At 40.1% G+C, this 19,797-nt stretch overlaps 1 protein-coding gene across 1 annotated transcript in view; it reads left to right on the top strand.

The window, feature by feature from the left end:
* The window catches only part of FREM1 (FRAS1 related extracellular matrix 1), a 379,269-nt gene that overhangs the window by 206,940 nt on the left and 152,532 nt on the right, over nucleotides 1-19,797 (top strand). Inside the window, 2 exon segments of the mRNA XM_053702577.1 lie at nucleotides 4,416-4,560; nucleotides 10,218-10,359. Of these exon segments, the coding sequence (XP_053558552.1) occupies nucleotides 4,416-4,560; nucleotides 10,218-10,359 (287 nt within the window).

Here is a 19,797-nt window from a genome sequence, read left to right as displayed (position 1 = left end):
ATATATATATATATATACGCACACATACACACAAATACCTTTCTGTTCAGGGAAGCTTATCACCCGACTTATTAAACTTAGTTAAACTTCAATTAACTAACAGTTGCCCTCTATCTCCTCACTAATATCATTCTCACCTCTGCAGTCCCCACCTCCTGTTTCCAATCCTCCTACCCGTATAGATTGTAAGTTCTCACGGGAATAGGGCCCTCAATTCCCCCTGTATTTGTCTGTAAAATTTTGTGTCTTATCGTATTGTTTCTCCACTGTACTGTTATCCTTGTACCCATGGGCAGCACTGCGGAATCTGTCGGCGCTTTATAAATAAAGAAGAATAATAATAATAATATACAGGTAGCCCTCAGTTTATGCCGGGGTTAGGTTCCAGAAAGAATGGTTGTAAATCGAAACCGTTGTAAATTGAAACCCAGTTTATAATGTAAGTCAATGGGAAGTGAGGGAGATAGGTTCCAGGTCCCTCTCAAAATTGTCATAAGTAACACTTAATACATTATTTTTAAAGCTTTGAAATTAAGACTTTAAATGCTAAACAGCGTTATAAACCTAATAAAATAATCACACAACACAGAATATATAATTAAACTAAGTTAAATGAACAAAAACATTTGCTAAACAGCATTATAAACCTAATAAAACAATCACACAACACAGACTTCACTTGCATTTTTCTGCAAACAGTTCTTTCTATGCATTTCAATCTGGACTGATTTATAGACAGGAAGATCTTGTTCCTTTGAAATCTGCTTGATAGCTCAGGTCTGGTTAAACTGATTAATTTCAGCTTGCTTGGCTTTGCTGCAACACAAGCGGACAGCTCCACCTACTGGCTATTTTAATAAATGCACTGCTTCTCAATGCTTTTCAATAGCAGTCACATGACTGGAAAAAAAAGGTTGTTATTCTGAAACGGTGTAAATTGAACCGTTGTAAAACGAGGGCCACCTGTATATTTATTTATATGTAGACATGTATATCTATGTATCTCTATGTTAAAGCCCTTTGCCTGCCTTTTTCTTTCTAACACCTGAGACCTTATATCTTTGAGCCCTTATAATGGTTGATTACAATAATTTTTATTAGATGGTGTTGTTATGAGTGTAACTGTACTTTGTAATGTATTTTTGATGTGTTTTGTGACACTTTTTATTCGAGCGTAACAATTAACCAGAGCTCTGAAGTCGCGATGACCATTCTAGCATAAATCACGATTGCGCTCACGCTTTGCATTTACTTTCAACTTGTATTAAATATGTATGGGGTATGTTCAGAGAGCCTCAAATGGGCGAGGTATTGTTGTGTTGGTCACTGTTGTGTGACTTAATGACCCTTTAAAGAGATGATTAAGTTAATAAGGGTAATGAGGGGTTATAATTAAAACAGCATTTATTACATACAATAAAATATAAATTGTGGATCCACAATAAACATAATCATCTACAATCGCTTAAAAATCATATAAAAAACTCTTAAAAATGTTATGTGAGGCGCTATCCCCCAGCTTAGATAATGATGATGGTAATGATGTATATTGAATGCTTGAATTTGGCCTGCTGCCTCACACTAGATTGTGTGAATAAAGTTTGAGAGGTGATCAGGTCCTGTATAGCGGGTATAGAAACCAGCTTATGCTTAGATGAAATTGTGACTTATAGTCACAGTTGAAACATGTGGTATATGCTGGTTTGTAAAGCTAAGAGCAAATTACAACTGTTCCAAACTTGCAAAAATTGCAACAAATGTTTTGAGTTGTGTTGAAATGTGTCAAAAATGTGTTAAAAATTGCACATGCAAACCAAAAGATAGAGTGTACACTACGTGAGTATGAATCTGCTTGGAAAAATTAAAATGAAAAATTAAACAGGTAAAAATAAAAAACAAAAATGAACAGTGATAAATCCAAAGCAATAAAAACAAGTCAGTGTGTCCCAATGCAAGTGAAAAATAAAGTAAAAGACTTGAAGTAAATAATCAATAATAAGTCAAACTTGTTTCCTGGTGGTGAGAAATCCGGTGATGAGAATCTTGTTGGATCCTTAGTGGTCTCTCTATTGTCCAATTTGGTCCCTGATTCAGTGTCCTGTAAAAGTATAAAAATAGTGTAGAACGTCCAGACTTTGAATAAGAAATTGAAAATGAGCTTACTAGCTAATAGTCAACGCGTTTCGGCCCCTTCAAGGCCTTTTTCAAGACCCTTTCAACTTGTAATGTAAAGGGAATTAAACTTGCGATCAAACGGCCGTGAAAACACAATATGACTCATGCACAAACTATAGTACTCCACTCGTAATCTAACCCAAAGTACTGGAACAGCACACACATGTCATGCATTAGGAAGAGAAACTGGTGCAGGCAGTGGGAGCAGGATCTCCTTTTTGTCTATGAAGTGGTCAGTATAGCCTCTTATTGCCACTACCATTCCCCACCATATACAGAAAATGGCTTTGTGCGAGGGTGGGACAGACAAAAAATGAACATGCACAGACACAGGGAACTACTGTAAACCACCTGCATAACACTTGTGCTGCAGTGATTTAGATACATTGCAGAAGTGATATAAGTGTTACTATCCTTTCACAAAGTAACTTTCACTGGTTATTTTATGACAAGATAGGCAGATATGTTAGAGCAGGGTCACAACACCATTTTTACTGGGTCATTACTTATGTGTGTGTTGTAGGAGTGTCTGAGAGTGTGTGTGATGTGTGTGTTGTATAAGTGTGGGTGTAATGTGCGTGTTGTAAGAGTGTGTTTGTGGTGTGTGTATGTGTAATATGAGAGTGTGTGTTGTATAAGTGTGTGTGTTTCTGTTTGTGTAATCTGAGTGTGTGTGTGTGTGATGTATGTGTTGTATAAGTGTGTGTGTGATGTGTGTGTTGTATAAGCGTGTGTGATGTGTGTGTGTATGTGTAATCTGAGAGTGTGTGTGTGTATGTTGTATAAGTGTATGTGTGGTGTGTGTATGTGTAATATGAGAGTGTGTGTGGTGTATGCATGTGTAATATGAGAGTGTGTGTTGTATAAGTGTGTGTGTATGTGTAATTTGAGAGTGTGTGTGTGATGTGTGTGGTGTATTTATGTGTAATATGAGAGTGTGTGTTGTATAAGTGTGTGTGTATGTTTAATATGAGAGTGTGTGTTGAGTGTGTGTGTTATTACCTTTAACAAAATTTCAAGTTTGACTAGGTTTAGGTAAGCAATATGCACACATTTCAATCACAAAAATTGCAGTTATCTTGTTGTATATTACTTCAGAAATTTTCAGACCAAGCATAAAAATAGGGTTGCAAAGCTATGTGGTATCATTGCACTGGGGCTGGGGGGGGGGGGGGGGAGTTTAAAGAACACTGTGCTAAAGTATTGTGCATTAGTTTGCCTTATTAACCAATGGGCTGATCTCTTGTTTTTCAGCAGATAACGGTATTGTCAGAGTGATTTCCAATACCCACAATCCAAAAATGCTTCTGCTGTTAATACCCTAAAGCTTGAAAACAACACAAAATATTTGTGTGTGTTTGTTAATCTTGTGATTTTGTAATTGTATCACAAAACGTGAATAATTAACAACAAAATGGTGATCTTGTAAGGACATCAATTACATAACAGGTTGAAGGGTCTGTATTTTGATTGATCCATTTTAGTAAGTGTTGCTAATAGGTGACATGTGTAATTAACCTGTTATGCGCCAAAGTCGTAGAAATAAGTCTCTGTAAGTAAACAGAAACATTGTCGGTATAGTGGGAATGTGTGTTTGTTTGGTTATCGATTTTGCTACTACTTTTTATTAATGTAAAAACACTTCATTCATTGATCAAACAGGAAGTGTTTGTATCTATTGGGTGACAACATAATTTCAGGGTTTTTTTGCACATGTTCAAAAACAATGTTACATTCAAAACCTTTTGGGGTACTTGCTGATAATTTGAAAAATGTTGTATGGGGTTAATCAAGTCCTGAGTTCAAAAAGCAAAAAAGGTGTCATTAATTGAGATTTGTATTGTGATCAGAAACAAACAGGACTGTAAACGACCATTTTTCACCAAATCAATCAGTGTTACTGAAAAACAGTAAAAATTGTTGTTTGTTACTGTGTCAATATTGAAAAGGGCTCACCTGTAGTCGTTAACCTGCAGATATAAATGAGAGATTGGGATAAAAAAAAAAAAACATGGTTGGAAAGGACGGTTATAAACAAAATACTTGTACTAACAAACAGAATTATATGCTGGTATTATAATTTCCTTACAAGACACTGTTCCTATATTCCTTGTTTACACAAACAAATACATACACAAAGTATAACAATTCCACTTTTTCCTGACATCTAGTACATAAATATTTTTCACATTCAATGTATTATGCTCTGAAAATGTTTCTAACCAACATATTATTTTCAGGCATGAAGCTCATCTACATTCATGATGACTCTGAGAACCTTGCTGATAGTTTTACAATCCATCTTACAGACGGAAGACACAAAGTCATGAGAACCATTTTTGTGACTGTTATTGGAGTTAATGATGAAAAACCTGTACTAACCAAGTAAGCTACACAACTAAATCATCTTGAAACTGTTTATGGATGAGGATAATGTAAGAATGACATGATTTTTTTTTTTTTTATTACAGTGACAAGCTTTTGCTATGAGAAAATGTGAGGTATAGATTTAAATTTTGATAATTGGAAAAAACCCAAAAAGCTCAAATTAATTAACAAAGAGCACTGCTGGTCCCGAGTAGAAAATACCAGTCACCCAATCAGCAGGGGTTGTTGCACAACTGGGCTGTGTGACTATCGCTGCTGATTTGGTCATCAACGGTTTATGCTTTGGACCAGCAGTGCTCTGCAGCTCCTGGGCAGTGCTTTAAATATGCAGGAGATAAACACAAAGTTTGGATGTTGCTAGTATATGTATGTATCTCTATGTTAAAGTCCTTTGCATGCCTTTTTTATTATTAAAAGAAACATAAAAGACCAAATAAAAACTTTCATAGTTCAGATTAAAGAGTTTTTTCAATTTACGTTTATAATGTGATAAAAAAAAAAACATAAGTAGGCTCAGGGAGAGCAATACAATACTGGGTGCTAGCTGGTGATTGGTGGCTATGCACATATGCCTCTTGCTATTGGCTCACCAGATGTGTTTAGCTGGGTTTTAAATGGTGCTTTTCTCCTATGGAACCAATTTTAAATATATTTAACCCTTTCTTCAGGGATTAAACATATATGGTCGCATGATCAAAAATTATCTGGCTTCGGAGAAATTATAGTGTACACTGGCCAAACTCACTGAACTGAAAAAAATTACAGAATCTGGACGTTTTAGAGAGATTAGAGCTGCCTCCCAAAAAGTAATGGGGTTATCTTGGATACAGAATCTTACAGGGGAGAGTGAATTTAACAGAAAAACACCTGGCACTGATATAAAGTCTCATTTTGCAGTAAATACCAATTAAACTGAAATGTTTTCACTACAGTTTAACTTATATTTGCTTCTAGTTTAGCAAATTGTACCTCTTGTTTAGTATACTTTACCTATCTGTCACTTAAATAAGTGCATTTTGAATTGTAAGACCTGCGGGTGTAAAGTGGTTAGCTAATATTATGATGGTTGTGAAAGAGCACCATACACATCCTGGAACTCCCCTGTTCTGCCCAGGTAACTCCCATCCTACTTTCAGAAACTGACAGGCTTATTTGAAATACAAACATAATTTGTATAAGAAACAGAAATATGCCAAGTATGGTCCTAATTTGTTAAAATTACACAAACTTTCAAAGCATAACCAGACTTTGTAAAATCACAATTCTAAATACACCCTAAGTAAAGGGTGCCATTCTTGTTTTTTGGCCTCTCATTCCTCTGACTAGATAATACTGTTTCCATTTCCAATTGGTTTGGAGAAGTTTTGTGCACTTTCTAATGGTATCATTAAGTTGTTCTTTGAAATTTGAGGTTATGTTTTTCCCCTTTTACTTCATGCCATGCTTAAATTGTTAGTACAGTTTCTCTGACTAACCATGCCCTTATTCCTCATTTGTTCTGTGGTTGTTTGCCTGGATTTTACCCTGTGCCTTCACTCAGGACTGGATATCTGAACTCAAATTTTTGTTTGCACCTGAGCCTTTTGTGCTTACTTATTTATAGATCTGTCTGTCATGTGAGGTCCAAAATGCTTTCTGTAACGGATTATGGTTTGTTTCTTGAATTATATCAACTTCAATAAAAATCAGTAGAAATAAAAAAGGGCACAATCTAAATTCTTAAGTAAATTAAAATACAAAGAACAAACTGGATCCACATCCAGAAATGCAGGGAACAGCTCTTAGAGAGATACAGCAAAATTTACCTTTCTAGAAACTTGTGAGGGGTCTCAGTGCTGGAGGACCAATTTTATTTTCCTTCCCACTGCATCATGTGACAGCCATCATCAATTATAAAATGCATATACGTATATTCTGTAAATCTTGCACATGTACAGTAGGAGCTGGTGCCTCTGAAAGTGTGCAAATAAAAATATTATGCATATCTAGAAAATGGATGTGAATTGGAAAGTTGTTTAAAATTGAGTGCTCCGAATCATGAAAGTTTAATTTTGACTTTAGGGGTCCTTTAAAGCAGAGTTCTTAAAACCATGGGTCTTGACCCAATACTGGGTCACAACACCATGTTTACTGGGTCGCAATGAAATATATGAGAATGTGGTGTGGTGTGTGTGTTGTGCGTTTTATATGAGAGTGTGTGTGTTGTGCGTTTTATATGAGAGTGTGTGTGGTGTGCGTTTTATGAGGGTGTGTGGGTTGATTGTGTTGTATGAGAGAATGTAATGTGTGTGGTGTATGACAGTACGTGTCGTGTGGCGTGTGTGTTGTATGAAAGTGTGTGTGTTGTATGAGAGTTTGTGTGTATGTTGTATAAGGGGCTTAATATCTATACCTAGCGCTGAGTAGTGTTCTGGTGTTGTTGGTGTGTGTTGTATGAGAGTGTGTATGTTGTATGAGAGTTAGTGTGTGTGTGTTGTATGAAAATGTGTGTGGTGATTGTGTTGTATGAGAGTGGTGGGTGTGTGTGTTGTATGTGTGTGTGTAATGTATGAGAGTAAGCGTGTGTGTGTGTTATTGCCTTTTACAACACTTTCAATTTTGATTTCAATCAGGAATAAAGTATGCACACATTAGTCACTGAAAAAAAATTCAGATATCTTACTGTATATTACTTCAGAAAATTTTCAGACCAATCATAAAAATATGGTCAAGCAAATATGTGGTATCATTGCACTGGGTCTTGGGGGGTGGGGGGAAGTTTGAAGAAGTCTGCTTTAAAGAGATGGACATGACAGAAGAGGAGGAAAGGTAATGCTGGGGAACCACAGGTAGATGTCATTTAGATTGTAGAGCTCACTTTGTATTAAAATGCATCTACAACTGATTGTGCTTACATAATGTCTCATTGTGTTTTACCCTTATGGTTATAAAGTACCTTTGTATAGCACTGCGTAAAAATGTTGGTGCTTTATAAACAATAATAATAATAATATTATAATAATATTAATGTAGAGGGAGTATGGGATATAGTGAGGTGAAGGGAGAAGGAAATCAGATCTATAACGTAGACAAAACCTACTGTAGTTATGTCAGAGGAGAGCAGGGCTACCATATTATGTCAGAGGAGAGCAGGGCTACCACATTATGTCAGAGGAGAGCAGGGCTAGCATATTATGTCAGAGGAGAGCAGGGCTACCATATTATGTCAGATAGCAGGGCTCCCATATTATGTCAGAGGAGAGCAGGTCTACCATATTATGTCAGATAGCAGGGCTACCATATTATGTCAGATAGCAGGGCTACCATATTATGTCAGAGAGCAGGGCTACCATATTATGTCAGATAGCAGGGCTATCATATTATGTCAGAGGAGAGCAGGACTACCATATTATGTCAGATAGCAGGGCTACCATATTATGTCAGAGAGCAGGGCTCCCATATTATGTCAGAGAGCAGGGCTACCATATTATGTCAGAGGAGAGCAGGGCTACCATATTATGTCAGAGAGCAGGGCTACCGTATTATGTCAGAGAGCAGGGCTACCATATTATGTCAGAGGAGAGCAGGTCTACCATATTATGTCAGATAGCAGGGCTACCATATTATGTCAGAGAGCAGGGCTACCATATTATGTCAGAGAGCAGGGCTACCATATTATGTCAGAGAGCAGGGCTACCATATTATGTCAGAGGAGAGCAGGACTACCATATTATGTCAGAGAGCTGGGTTACCATATTATGTCAGAGAGCAGGGCTATTATGTAAGCTAGCAGGGCTACCATATTATGTCATAGAGCAGGGCTAAAGTATTATGTCAGAGAGCAGGGCTACCATATTATTTCAGATAACAGGGCTTCCATATTATGTCAGAGAGCAGGGCTACCTTATGTCAGAGAGCAGGGCTACCTTATGTCAGAGAGCAGGGCTACCATATTATGTAAGCTAGCAGGTCTACCCTATTATGTCAGAGAGCAGAGCTACCTTATGTCAGAGAGCAGGGCTACCATATTATGTCAGAGGGCAGGACTACCATATTATGTCAGAGGGCAGGACTACCATATTATGTCAGAGGGCAGGACTACCATATTATGTCAGAGGGCAGGGCTACTATATTATGTCAGATAGCAGGGCTACCATATGCGAAATTCTCTGATTTCTGTTTATTTCATGTGTCTTAATGATTGTGTTAAAGTAAGTTGCTAATCAGGAAGCTTTATACTTAAAGGGACAGTCAAGTCACCAATTTTGCTATGTTCTCTTGGTATTCTTAGTTGAAAGCTAAACCTATGAGGTTCACATGCTAATTTCTTAGACCTTGAATTCCGCCTCTTATCTAAATGCATTTTGACAGTTTTTCACCACTAGAGGGCGTTAGTTCATGTGTTTCATATAGATAACATTGAGCTCATGCACGTGAATTCACCGAGGAGTGAGCACTGATTGGCTAAAATGCAAGTCTGTCAAATGTAATTACAGAGGTAAAACGTGTATTAATATAACAGTGTTGGTTATGCAAAACTGGGGAATGGGTAATTAAGGGATTATCTATCTTTTAAAACAACAAAAATTCTGTTGTTGACTGTCCCTTTAACAAACCTGAAAAAGAATGTTCAATAGTGTGAGAAAATGTGATTGGTGACAGATACAGGTGCCATCACAATACTGATAAGGAAGTGTTCTGTACATACATTGCTGAATGCATTTACTCATGACCATGACATTGCAGGAAACTTATCTGTGTTGTTTGATTGCCCTCTGCTGTCTCTGTTATAGCACAGGTTTTACTACACCATATTTCACATCCATGTTTAAGAACAACAAATACTATTAAAACTACATAAAGCCAACTGATTGCTGTACTTAGTTTTTTTCTGAATGTGTTACATATTGAAAACACATACATATTATACTTTATTTTACATAGCACAATCTCTTATTTCTGCAGTTTGACTAAATTACTTGTGTTCTGCATGCTTGTTTGGAGAGACAGAAAAAAGTACCCTGATACAGCAGTTGCTAAATTTATGAAGTATGAGCTGTATCTGGTTCTAGCAATAAAATCTAAATTTGTGCATAATCTGCTCTGCTTAATATAATTATTACAACATATATCACAGAAACAATCAGCTGACATTCACACCTGATGTTAAGTAACTGTCTAATTACAGCAAAACAACTTTCACAATTATTTCTATTAAGCCCATACTCTTCTAACACAGTTATAACATTATTTACCTGCTAATACTGAAAAAAAACCTCACCCAAAATACAGAGATCATAATAATAATGGAGAAAAAAGACCCTATATCCTGGAACATCTTGGCCATCACTGTGATCTCTTTGTCCCTTGTACACAGCACAATGAATACATTTGCTACGCACATCAGCTTGGAGGGATTTTTTTTAATGTCATATTTGTGTTCAACAATGATGACATAACCATTTTCTTTGTAATCTCAAAGCTGGGTTATCATATTTTTTTGTTTATGTAACAAACTTTAATATCACAAGTATTTTGGCAACATCGGCTATTTCTTTCTGTCAGGATACGGGACCAAACTTTTTCATATACTGTAAATATAGGCCAATAAGGACAAGTGAACTAGTAAAAACATTTTCAAGAATGTTATTAATAAAGATGTTTTTGTTTTGAAGGAGCTGTGATGTGGCGATAAGCATGGGCGATCATATTATCATTTCAAGTGCTGTACTGTCAGCAGACGATAAGGATACTTCTAGAGACAAAATATACTTTGTAATTGAGAGTTCTCCAGAAGAAGGACAACTTCAGATGAAGGTTTGTGGTACTTTTATTATAATGCTTTATTTTCTCTATATTTTATTTATTCATTTTAATAAAAAAAAAATGTAAACATGCAGCTCCTCAAATACCTAAGTAATAAAGTTATGTTTTATGTTTTAAAGGGACATAAAACCCCCAAATTATCTTTCATGATACAGGAATAACTTTCCATTTACATTAATGATATCATTTGCTTTGTTCTTTTTGTATTTTTTTATCAAAGTTTACCTAAGTAGACTCAGGAGCAGCAAATCGGTGGCTGCACATATATGCTTCTTACCATTGACTCACCCTTTGTTCTCAGCTAGCTCCCAGAAGCGCATTGCTGGTCATTCAACAAAGAAAACCAAGATAATGAAGAAAATGTGATAATAGAAGTAAACTGGAAATTGTCTGCTCTATCTAAATCATGAAAGAAAAATGTTTGGGTTTCATGCAGGCCCATTGGGCATTTACCTGGTGAGCCGTGGCTAGTTTTGGGTTAGGATCAGTTGCCTTGGCTCTGCTCAGTCTCGCCCCACTCAGGTGCCTGTTATTTTGAGTAACTGTGACTACACAGACTGATGAGCAATACATGGTTATTCTTTATTTAAATGTGAACTTCAATAGCTGTTATTACATAAGGGGAGGAGTAGGGAGCTCTGTCTTAAAACGGCTTATTTTTGGTCCCAGTCTGGCCCTGTTTTTGTGTCCCTTTAAGTATGACATGATCAATGAGAGGAGCCCAGTAATGGATTCACCTTGCACCTAGATTCGGTGGGGATTGTGTACTGTTAAATGTTTGTGCACATCTTGCATGTACATCAACATGAAATGAAAAGCTTTATTAATGCAGCATGATAGTAGATAGTTATAGTGATAATGGATTGTCCAACATCTGAACGAAAAATGATTTTGAGGAGTAGGAATCACTGCAACTAAAGAAACAGGTTTTGTAGTTGGCACCATACAAGACCCCTGAGAAAAAGCATTCTATGCCTATTGGACTCTTAGTATCTGTTGATACAAATGAATTAATTTTATCCTAAAGTATAAATTGTGCATTTGCATCCGACTCTAATATTGTCTTTAAAGAGTATCCTGATCACTTAAATAAAGATAATATTATATATATATATTAGTTTATTGCCCAAGAGTTACTATTTCAATCATGAGATAAACTCTTGATTGTTATTCTTTCTATAATAATATAATCAAGTAACTTGACTTTGTGGTCCAAAGAAAAATAATTCCTACTGTGCATGATGCAGGGATAAAAAACAAATCTCTATAAAAAGTCTAATATATGCACACACAAAAAACTTGAAAACCATTAAAGCCCCCTACAAGGGGGTTGGGTCTCTACAAAAAGGTTTATCTAGCTTGATCTCATAAATCTTGAGCAAGTTATCATAGTAACTTGATCTGACTTAATGTTTAGTGAATGCAAGAGAAAATGGAAGTCTGTTTTGCCCATGACTAAAATCAAAACATGTCTCTGTCAGGGTTTTTTCCCTGTTTTGTTTGCCATGTGCTGCTGGCAGCCATTTTACTCACCTCTCTTGCTGACTATGGTGCATTGTGGGGGATGCTGCTCATTTCCTGCACTTCCTTTTATGGCCAGACTGGTGTACATCATCCGTGTGAGACAGGATGCAGTCTCAGAATTGTGATGTCATCAATTATTATTTAAAGGGCCACTGTTCAGTATGCTTTGCCTTTGCGTTGTCTCAGACTTGTTTGTGAGAGTTCCTGTGTATTACCTGGCTGCCTGACGTCCTTCCTGGTTCCTGATCCCTGGCTTGTTCCTGACTCTGCTGTTTTCCTTGTTCCTGATTCCGGCTCGTCTGACTATTCGTTTTGGCTCCTGACTTGGCTCGTCTGACAACCAGCTCTGGTTTTGACTCCTGGCTTGTTATTTGACTTGTGGACTTTTTATTATTTGTTGCTATTAATAAAGGTGTGATTATTTTTGCACTTCTCGTCTCAGTCTGATTCCTGGCACCCTGACATTACACAAAGGCCATGAATCCTGATGGTGTTAATAATCCACCTTTACCTGCCATTATTTCCAGGATGGATGTACAGGATCACCGCTTGGATCAATTTGCACTAGCCCTGCAAACCCTGCTGACTCGCACTGCACATTTGGACCGAAGTGTCCCGCAAGTTATGGCTGCTCCTGTTTCCGCTGCTGCACCTATGCCTACCAGGAGCATGTCCGGTTCTGCACCTCTACCTCAGCGATATGGAGGCGATCCTATTCAGTGCAGAGGGTTTTTGAACCAGGTGGGCATTTACTTTGAGATGTTACCTCAGGCGTTTCCCTCTGACAGAGCTAAGGTGGGATTTCTCATCTCGTCACTCTCCGACACCGCTCTTGCCTGGGCTAATCCCTTGTGGGAGACTAATAAACCTGTGATTTCAAATTACCCTGAATTTGTGGCCTCCTTTTGAAGGGTATTTGATGTTCTGGCTAGCTCCTCCTCTGCTGTTAAACGACTCATGTCCATTCAGCAAGGTACAAGATCTGTTGCTCAGTATGCTATTGAGTTCCATACTCTTGCCGCAGAGGTAGGTTGGAACAATGAAGCCCTTGTTGCCGCCTTCTTTCATGGGCTCTCTGATGTGATTAAAGACAAAGTTGCTGCCAGAGATTTACCAGAGGATCTCGAGGCATTGGTGTCTTTTTTGATCCTAATTGACATCAGACTCAGAGAGAGGCCCTCTTTCAAGGAGCGCTTGCGGAAGCCTCCTGTTCCGTTGTCTCCTACGTGTTCGTTCACACCCATGCCTCCCTTTCCTCCCATGCCTCCTGGTCCCGAGTTACCAGGTACTGCTGAGCCGATGCAGTTGGGATTCACGTATCTCTCCACGGCGGAGAGGACCTTTTGGAGGAGGGAGGGGCTCTGCCTCTATTGTGGGTTACAGGGCCACCTTTTGAAGTCTTTTCCTACACGGCCGGGAAACGCTCACACCTAAGGTCCTGTCGGGGGCAGAGCTTGGGTGGTTTATTCTCGTCCCCGGAACCGCTTAAGGAGAAACCTTTGGTCACGGTTGTCCTTTCCTGGGTGGACTCCTCCATAGTCACTCAGGCTCTTGTTGACTCCGGTGCTGCGGGCTATTTCATTGACAGTGCTTTTGTATCAAAGCACTCCATTCCTGTTTTGCCTCGGTCTGTTCCGCTTGCTATTGAGGCCATTGATGGCAGGCCCCTTCAGCCCGCACTTGTTACTCACGAAACCGCTCCATTGTCCATGGCTGTTAGGGCTCTCCATTTTGAAACCCTCAAGTTCCAGGTGATAAACTCTCTGCATTTTCCGGTTGTTCTGGGTTATCCCTGGCTCCAAAAGCACAATCCCAGTCTTGACTGGCGCAGGTCCGAAATTTTGTCATGGTCCCTGCAATGTATTTCCACTTGTCTTCGGAAACCAGTTAATGTCGTGTGCACTTCATCGGTATCACAATTGCCAGAGGAGTACAGAGAGTTCCTAGACGTTTTTGACAAGGTGTGTGCCGGTACGTTGCCTCCTCACCGGTCTTAGGATTGTGCCATAGACCTGCAACCCGGAGCCATTCCTCCTCGGGCCGGGTGTACCCTCTGTCTGTTGCAGAGAATTGTGCTATGGAGGAGTATGTTGCTGATGCTGTAGCGGGGGATCATCAGCAAATCCTGCTCTCCTGCAGGGGCTGGCTTCTTCTTTGTGAAGAAAAAGGATGGCGAGTTAAGACCATGCATTGATTATAGGGGTCTTAATCGTCTTACCATTAAGAATGCTTACCCTATTCCGCTCATTACGGAACTCTTTGATCACCTCAAGGGAGCTACGGTCTTTACTAAACTTGATTTGAGAGGAGCGTACAATTTCATTAGGATTAAGGAGGGCCACGAATGGAAAACAGCATTTAACACCATTAGCGGGCATTATGAGTATCTTGTAATGCCCTGTGGCCTATTTAATGCTCCTGCTGTTTTTCAGGAATTTATTAATGATGTCCTATGAGATATGTTGCAACAGTGTGTTGTGGTGTACTTAGACGACATCCTCATCGTTCTGATGTTACACGGGTTCTTCAGAGACTACGTGAGAACGGCCTGTTTTGTAAACTCAAGAAATGTGAGTTCCATCAGACTCAAGTAACCTTCCTAGGTTATGTTATCTCTGTTGCAGGGTTCTCCATGGATCCTGACAAGTTATCTGCAGTTCTGCAGTGGCCTCGCCCAGTTGGTCTTCGGTCTATTCAATGTTTTTTGGGTATTCGCCAATTACTATAGAAAGTTTATTAAAAACTTTTCTTCCTTGGTCAAACCTATCACAGACATGACCCATAAAGAGATTAAGACCTTTGATAGTCTGCCTTTGCTGCCGCTCCAGTTCTGGCTCATCCTTTTTTTTTTTTTTTTTTCAAAAGTGTTTTTATTAAGGCAAAAAAAAGAGACAAAGATAACAATCAAGGAATGAAGGGTAACATCTCCATACCAATAGTACAAATCAATAGTCTCATACAGTAATACAACATTAAGCAAAACGTTAATTGAGGCAAAGTATCACCCTTCATCTAAGCCTCTTTTTGTAATGTTTAAACACTCAGGCGTCTTCAATATATTAGAGATCCGCTTATGGGATCTGGTGACTGGGGCCAATCTGAAGACATCTTCAAGAATTTGGAGAGTCCTCATCATATGCTAGCTTGTTTTTTGGTATGAATTCATAGTGTCCCCTAACCAAGCAGGTCCAATCAAGTGACCAGTGACTGCATTAAACCATTGAGGACATGATGATGAAGTTAATAATAAAAGGACCAGTTTCAGTGTATATAAATTATAGGCAAACTTTGAGTTAAACAGATATACACACAAATGAAAGTACAAAAATGGTATCAAGATTACTCTACCAGCTGGTATCGGTGATGTACCAGAACAGGTCTCAGTTGCCACTATAAGCATAAATTGACATTCGTAACGGAACATTGATAGAAACGTGAACATTAGCAAAACCATAGTTACAAATAAACTTTGATAAGCCAAAATACACTAAACAAATGAGAATATCCTGTATTAGGGCCCGAGGAACCTTTTCACATGAATGCAGGGGAAAACTTAGCCCTAGGTCTTGGGACTAGGTAGAGACTGCTTAACTCTACCAGAGAGGAGTGCGGAGGAGAAAGCATTCATCCCTACCGCACAAGAGTGGCAGGGGGCGGAAGACAGACCAGTAATAACTTAGCCTAATATTGCTGGTTAGCATACTTAACAGATATACAAGCTCTGGTATTAAGGATAGAATAAGAAAGAGGATTGGGATACAGTCAGATCCCAAGGGATCACATGATGCATGGTAATCTATCCACGGTGTGTATTAATAGTAATAGAGAAGTGTATATTTTGACCATAATTTGATAAAGCGAAAACCCAGATGTTAAAATTTACTTATTGTCTGGTATAGGGTACTATAGTGGGGGTAATGTCTACTAAATTTACTACTAGGGACATAGGATTAAACATTAACAGTGCCTAGCAGATGTGCATAAATCCAGTCAGTCAAATAACAACATCATGTGAAGCAATATGTACAGAAAAAATGGCAATATGAATAGTTAGGCATAATACATCCTAGTCACCCAGCCAAAGGGCTGCAGCATAATGTGAAGCTGTAGTCTTATAGGAGTAGCAGCCATCAGCCCCTTAAATGGATCAGACACATGAGCTACAGTAATATACACCTTATAAATAGATAAATGGCCATCGGGACCAGATCACAAATATAGGGAGATGCTAGTGTAGGGGTCAGCTGGGAATGCAGGATGCACATCCCCTGGTTATAGAGCATTAGAAAGCAATTGTCATTTCAAGCCCCCTTTCCGCAGAGTATGCTATTATACTATTCAAAACACACTAAAATGGCGGTATTTTAGAATAAACAACCCATAACAGTCACACAGTAAACATAAAGAAAACGGAAGGAATACACCATACACTGTACCAGGAGAACAGCAGGACACAAAATGTTCATTAAACATCTATATTGTGAGTCTATTCATATATATCCACCCTTTACGATGCACATGTAAAGCAAAGGTTTCCCAATAAACAAGTAGCTGTCGCAATCCTTTGCATCAGGGTGATACAAAAAAAAAACAGTCTCGCAGTGTCTCTCTGTATCAGCATTATGGAGCCCAGGGATCAGCACAACTACCCCACACCAACCCTCTTGGGTATGATGGCCATGATCGTGAGGCAGACACCAATATAGTTCATACTGTACTGAGTGTGCACGGAGGCAACCGCTGCATATGAGGTGTTGGTGATTAGAGAGGTGCAGGCCTCTCGTCGCCTCCATACACACCCCAGGCAAGTCCAGGCAGCATTTCAGGGAACCCATCATACCTCCCCAGCTGACCATCCAGGTATCTCTCCAGGCATCTTCCCCCCCCAGAGCTAACTTGCCGCCAGACATCCCGCGGTCCAGAGGGACTCACTGCCGCTGCTGGGCTACATCTCTGAAGGGACGGATAAGCGGGGGATTGCGACTCGTGCACGGCTGCTCTTGAGGGTTCATGAGCTCCCCTCTCCCCCCCTCATCTGTTGTCGGTACATGAGTGGGTGCGTGGGAAACAGGTCCTGTAGGGATCGTCTTTAGAGTCGGTGTTGCGCCTGCTACTTTTCTGCTCCTCAAGTCGTCTCTCACTTTATTCACCGTCTCAATCATGCTGTCTATTCTTTTGCAGAATGTCTTCTCAAGTTCCTCCATGTAGGTCTGTAACACAGTATAAATCTCCTCCATGATAAAGGATCTATCGTAATGTGCCGCTCAGAGTCCACTTATCCTCCGCAGTATATTTAGAGATGCGTGTTTCTTCTGTAGTAGGCCGCAGCCGCGGTCTTTCCTACTATTTTATCAGTGGTGTTTAGGAGGAGATTGCTATGAGACACTTTACAGTCTTGTGGGTGTTATTGCTAGTATCCTGGAACTCTCCCGGCCACTTAGTAATAATTTTCAAGCTTTCCTATTTAGTTTAAATATCTTTTTTCTGTCAGTTTTTAGCAGAGCTCTGATTCTGTGCGACTGTCCTGAACTGCAGTTGGCTCCGCCCCCCCCCCCCCCCCCGTTCTGGCTCATCCTAAGCCTGTCCTGCCTTTCGTTCTTGAGGTCGATGCGTCTGAGACTGGAGTAGGTGCCCTCTTGTCACAACGTCCTACGCCTGACGGTTCCTTGCATCCATGTGGTTTCTTCTCTAAGAAATTGTCTCCAGCGGAGTGCAATTATGAAATTGGCAACAGGGAATTACTGGACATAATTTTGGCATTTAAGGAATGGAGGCATCTTCTTGAGGGTACTAGCGTGCCAGTGCTCATTCTTACTGACCACAAGAATTTAACTTATCTATCTTAAGCAAAACGTTTGTCGCCCCGACAGGCCAGATGGGTGCTGTTTTTGTCTCGGTTTAATTATGTGGTCTCCTACCTGCCTGGTAGTAAGAATGTTAGGGCTGATGCCCTCTCTCAACAATTTTCGCCTCTGTCCAAGGATGAGTCTGTACCTACTCCTGTTATACCTCCTGACCATATTTTGGCTACCATAAGTACTAATTTGACTTCTCCCTTAGGGGAGGAGATCCTGGCTCCACAAACCAATGCACCCCCTGAGAAACCTAGTGCTAAGTGTTTTGTTCCTGAGAATCTTTGAACTAAACTTTTGCACACTTACCACTATCCTAAAGCCGCAGGTCACACAGGCAAGAACCAAATTATTTGGTCTGTCACTCGACAATTCTGGTGGCCAGGTCTTCGTTCTGATGTTGCTGCGTATGTTGCCTCCTGCTCAGTTTGTGCACAGAATAAGACTCCTCGACGTATTCCTGTGGGTCTTCTTCAACCTATTGGTAATGGTGAGCGTCCTTAGACACATATTTCCATGGACTTCATTGTCGAGCTCCCTGTTTCCAATGGCAATACTGTTATCCTTATGGTGGTTGACCGCTTTTCTAAAATGTCACTTGATGAAGCTGCCTACCGCTCAGGAGCTTGCTTCAATTTTTGCCCGGGAGGTCTTCCGTTTACATAGGTTACCCAAGGAGATAGTGTCGGACTGGGGTAGCCAGTTTGTCTACAGATTTTGGCGTTCCTTTTGTGCTCAAATGGGGATCCAGCTTTCCTTCTCCTCAGCATATCACCCTCAATCCAATAGGGCTGCGGAACGGTCTAATCAAGCTCTGGAACAGTTCCTCCGTTGCTATGTCTCAGATCACCACAATAATTGGTCTGAACTGTTACCTTGGGCAGAGTTTGCTCATAATAGTGCTATTAATGCTTCCTCCAAGTTATCCCCGTTCATGGCAAATTATGGGTTTCAACCATCCTTGTTGCCCGATTCATTCATGTCTCAGGGTATTCCGGCTTTGGAGGAGCATCTCCGGCAACTCCATTCCACGTGGGTACAGATTCAGGATTGCCTTCATCATTCTATGCAGTGCCAAAAGTTCCAGGCTGATCGTAGGCGTCTGCCCGCACCTTCCTACCAGGTTGGTGAGAGAGTTTGGCTGTCCTCCCGCAACTTCAACCTTCGTGTGCCTTCCAATAAATTGGCTCCCCATTATGTTAGTCCTTTTCGAATACTCCGACGGGTTAATCCTGTGGCCTAGGCTCTTGACCTTCCTCCTGCTATGAGCATCTCCAATGTTTTTCATGTCTCCCTCTTGAAACCATTGGTTTGTAATCGGTTTACCACTGTGTTGCCTCATCCCCATCCTATCTTTGTTGACAACCATGAGGAGTATGAGGTCAGCAGCATTATTCACTCTGGTATGTCCAGGGGCCGTGTACAGTATTTTGGTTCACTGGAGGGGCTATGGTCCGGAGGAGCGTTCTTGGGTTCCCTCCTCTGATGTTCATGCTCCCGCCCTCCTCCGTGCCTTCCATGCCTGTTTCCCCAATAAGCCTTTTGTCCTCCCGCAGGGGAGGGGTCGTTGAGGCGGAGGGAACTGTCAGGGTTTTTTCCCTGTTTTTTTTTGCCATGTGCTGCTAGCAGCCATTTTACTCACCTCTCTTGCTGACTATGGTGCATTGTGGGGGATGCTGCTCATTTCCTGCACTTCCTTTTATGGCTAGACTGGTGTACATCATCCGTGTGAGACAGGATGCAGTCTCAGAATTTTGAGGTAATCACTTATTATTTAAAGGGCCTCTGTTCAGTATGCTTTGCCTTTGCGTTGTCTCAGACCTGTTTGTGAGAGTTCCTGGTGTATTACCTGGCTGCCTGACATCCTTCCTGGTTCCTGATCCCTGGCTTGTTCCTGACTCTGCTGTTTTCCTTGTTCCTGATTCCGGCTCGTCTGACTATTTGCTTTGGATCCTGACTCGGCTCGTCTGACTACCAGCTCTGGTTTTGACTCCTGGCTTGTTATTTGACTTGTGGACTTTTTATTATTTGTTGCTATTAATAAAGGTGTGAT

This window comes from Bombina bombina, chromosome 2 (genome assembly GCF_027579735.1).
Source record: "Bombina bombina isolate aBomBom1 chromosome 2, aBomBom1.pri, whole genome shotgun sequence".
Lineage (NCBI taxonomy): Eukaryota > Metazoa > Chordata > Amphibia > Anura > Bombinatoridae > Bombina > Bombina bombina.
Note: the sequence above shows the minus strand (reverse complement) of the source record. Positions and strands in the feature narration are given on the sequence as shown.